A 3,825-nucleotide genomic window follows, 5' to 3' on the forward strand; every position below is an offset into this window, starting at 1 on the left:
GATGCATTTCTGTTTAAGCAAAAAGAGGCCTTAACTCTTTCTCCCCCCCTGACCCACAGTACATATTGTCACATTTTTGTATTACTGTATATAGCCTATTATACAAAATATTATATATTATATAGTGTACATATATCATTTTGATGTATGGTGCCATCTCTTGTGCTTATGTAAAAGCAGGGTTTAGCCAGTGCTTTACAGAGACAAAAACAAGAAAAGTCAATAAGATTATAAAATAAGAAGCACATTGGGAGCTCAAACCAGGCCACTTATTTCCCCTCCTTTATACTTCTGCCTTTCCTCACTCTTTCATTCATGCATTTGATGTAGTCCTGAAATCTTGATTTGATCACGCGTACACTTCTGTCCCTCCTACTGTATCTGGAAATGTCTCTCTCTTCTCTCTTTCTCTCTCTCTGCTGTGCGGTTTGCCAGATGTTGCGTATGAACAGCTTTTTGTCTCACATCTTTAACCCAGATAAATCTGCAGTCTGACATGGCCAAAATCCTTTGCCAAAATATCTGTGTGTGTGTGTGTGTGTGTGTGTGTGTGTGTGTGTGTGTGTGTGTGTGTGTGTGTGTGTGTGTGTGTGTGTGTGTGTGTGTGTGTGTGTGTGTGTGTGTGTGTGTGTGTGTGTGTCATCTCCCAAAGCCCAATTGAAAGCCCTTGATTGAATGTTGGGAGATGTCCATACTGGACACACTGACCCATTGTGCTTCTTTAGGGTTCACATCCGACAACACAGGAAACGCATTCCTTTTATAGACAGTCAGGAAGTCAGAACAGTCAGCTACCTACACTGATCAGCAGACCATGGCCAACTCTGGACTCTAATCTTAATCCTTAACTCCTAAAATCATGACTTTCCCTCTCCGTTTATCACATCTCTCTCTCTCTCTCTCTCTCTCTCTCAATTCAGTTCAAAGAGCATTATTGACATGTACATGTGCACATGTTGCCAAAGCAATGCATAGATACAAACACACGTAATCTCTCTGCAATTCGTCTTGACAAACTATGAAATATGCATTATGTACACTGTGAAACAACATTTTATCTGTCACTCCCTACACTCTCTCTCTGTGGCTCTCTCGCTCAGATTCCAGAACCTTCTGTGGTCGAGGAAGGCTTTTGTGGACAGCATGAAGGTTTACGGCTCCAGCTACATCTACATGCCAGCGTTCTCCATGAAGCCTGGGACCGACCCGTCTCTGCGGGCGTATTATGCCCTGGCAGACACCTCCTCCAACCTCACCATGCTCTTCGCCAACCCCGAATTCCTGCGCACGGTGGGCAAATTCTGGAAGGCGCGCGGTGTGCACGCCAAGCGCCTCTCCACCGGGCTCTTCCTGGTCAGCCTGGCCCTGGGCCTGTGCGAGGAAGTGACGGCCTATGGCTTCTGGCCCTTCTCCGTGGGGCTGGACGGGCAGCCGGTCAGCCACCACTACTACGACAACATCCTGCCCTACAAGTGGTTCCATGCCATGCCCGAGGAGTTCGTCCAGCTCTGGCACCTCCACAAGAGCGGCACGCTGCGCATGAGGGTGGGACACTGCCCCCCTCAGGATGGGGGGAGTTAGAGTGGGGGCGAGGAGCGATAGAGGTCGACGGAAGGGCTGGTGGGATGCAGAGGAGGATGGATAGGTTTGGGTTGGAACGCTGTGGGGAAGTGAAGTTGGCATCGAGACACACACGCACATGCACACATGTACATGCACACACACACACACACATGCACACACACACACACACACACACACACACACACACACACACACACACACACACACGTGTACATGAGTGTATTCTCCTGACTAATGCCGCCTCTGCATCTGTGTCTTTATACACTCCCCTGCACTCCTGCTGTCCCCCAAATCCCCCCACCCACCCCTAATTCCCTAATTATCATGAGAATGTCCCCCACCCAGACCAGCAGTATCAGGGACATACACACAATACACACACCATTCAGACATTCCCAAACCAGCCATATCAGCCCCCACTCAGTTGCTGAGAGATTGTGCGTGCGTACATGCACGCGCGCGCGCGTGTGTGTGTGTGCGTGTGTGTGCATGCGCGCGCGCGTGTGGGTGTGTGTGTTTACGGACAGCCTCAGCTGGGGCTAATAAGAGTGAAAGGGTCGGAGGGGTGGGGGATGGTTTTGTACTGACTACTGTATCTGACTGACATATGGGGCAGCTGGACCAGAACCCCCCTCTGGGTCTTTGTTGAACAGAGACAGCAGGAGTGGTGGACCAGAGGGAATAATAAAATGCACTGAAAGACTGGCAAAGTGCAAGGAACAACTAGGGAGCGAGAATGGCGTCCTGGTACTTGAATGGGATTGAAAAAAGGGGAATGGGAGGGGGGAAGAAAGAAAGCCGACTCGTATAAAAGGATTTTCCTCTGCTTCTCTTCAACCAAGCCCTTGATTGGCTCATTCTCTGGTGCCAAATAGAGCTTTGGTTCAAGGCAGGAGCCATTTGAAATGGAGTCCGGAGTACCATATCCACTAGAATGTTCGGGTGTGCAGCCAAGTTGCAAACTTAGCCCTTCACTGAAAAGGGAAGATCAGAACACTTTTGTTTGTTTTTGTTTGCCAAACGTGTTTTTTTCAAGATTCATTTTATTCCCCTTTTTTTAGGTTGAGCAAACCCCATTGGCCATATGAAGAGAAGCGAGAAAACATTATTGACATACATAATCATTAAAAAAAAAAAAAATCCATAAAAAAAGCAAACATAAGTACCTCACCTCTAAGTTTGCATTGCACACTGGCGTCTCCCGCAATTTGCTGATTGACTACTTGGTACAATCCAGTCACAAGCACCCTCTTGAAAGAAAGACCCAGAAGACTCCAAACCCACTTCTTTACGGGGGGAGTGAAAGTCATCTATTGGTATATTCTTGCCAAGTGCCAAGCCAAGGGAACAGTGCTCTCTTTGATACCATCTTGTACGCTCCTTGTGCTCTCAAATGGCTAGACACCGCTATAACGACGCACTGACAAGAAGAGACTGAAGACTAAATGTCACCAAGTGGCATTTTAATGGGTGACAGTGAAACTGGTTTTTCTTCAGGTGCTGGACACCTACTCATGTCAAGTGTGATCATTTCTACCATTCTCATCATCGTCATCCTTTTTGCATTTGAATACAGGGACAACTGAGCCTCTCTCCTGTGTTCCTTTTATAAATGATCTTTGATGATGTTTTGTTGTCAGTGTACACAAGGGAAAAGTGACATGTCTAATTAGTAGGTGCTGTCCTTGATGGGAGGTGTTAGTGTGCTGTTTTTCTACTTGCATTCCTCACAGATTGAAGTCAATGTACTTGAGTGGAATTGTTTTCTATTACTATTATTTAAGAGTTCTAAAAATGACTGTGCCATATTGTCAATACTGCAACAAAAGGTGGCTGAGTCTGCATGAAAAGTGCATGGAGTGTTCGACCACAATCCTTCCAAATACTTCTTGGAATAACGGTACAGAACCTGTTGATAGGGTGATATTTTATGGTTTATCCACACTTTTCCAAATGAAAAAGGTTTAGTGCCTTCAAGATGTACCAAGGCATAAATAAACATTGTAAACTAGGGATATTTCTAATGCTCGTTATAAAACAGTCCCTAACTTGGCTGTGTGGAATAGCATCCACGTGCCGTTCAGATTATCATGTGACATAACAGTGACCCCTGACTTCATGTACAATGACTGAGAAGTCGCCGTCTAGCCCGACTTTAGATATCATTGAACATAATTAGGCTAAAGCTAACACGCTGTCTCTCAGTTTCCAGTCCAAACGCACATGTGGCTCTTCCAGAAT

At 46.2% G+C, this 3,825-nt stretch overlaps 1 protein-coding gene across 1 annotated transcript in view; it reads left to right on the forward strand.

Moving 5' to 3' along the window:
• st8sia1 (ST8 alpha-N-acetyl-neuraminide alpha-2,8-sialyltransferase 1) overlaps nucleotides 1–1,581 on the forward strand; it is a gene marked incomplete at both ends in the record, with an annotated part of 40,124 nt that extends 38,543 nt beyond the window's left edge. The window contains one exon of the mRNA XM_083657315.1: nucleotides 1,101–1,581. Coding sequence (XP_083513441.1) covers nucleotides 1,101–1,581 — 481 coding nt within the window. The remainder of the gene's footprint in view (nucleotides 1–1,100) is intronic.
• Between the last annotated feature and the right edge of the window lie 2,244 nt (nucleotides 1,582–3,825).

This window comes from Poromitra crassiceps (assembly GCF_964638095.1).
Source record: "Poromitra crassiceps genome assembly, chromosome: 2".
Taxonomy (NCBI): Eukaryota; Metazoa; Chordata; class Actinopteri; order Beryciformes; family Melamphaidae; genus Poromitra; species Poromitra crassiceps.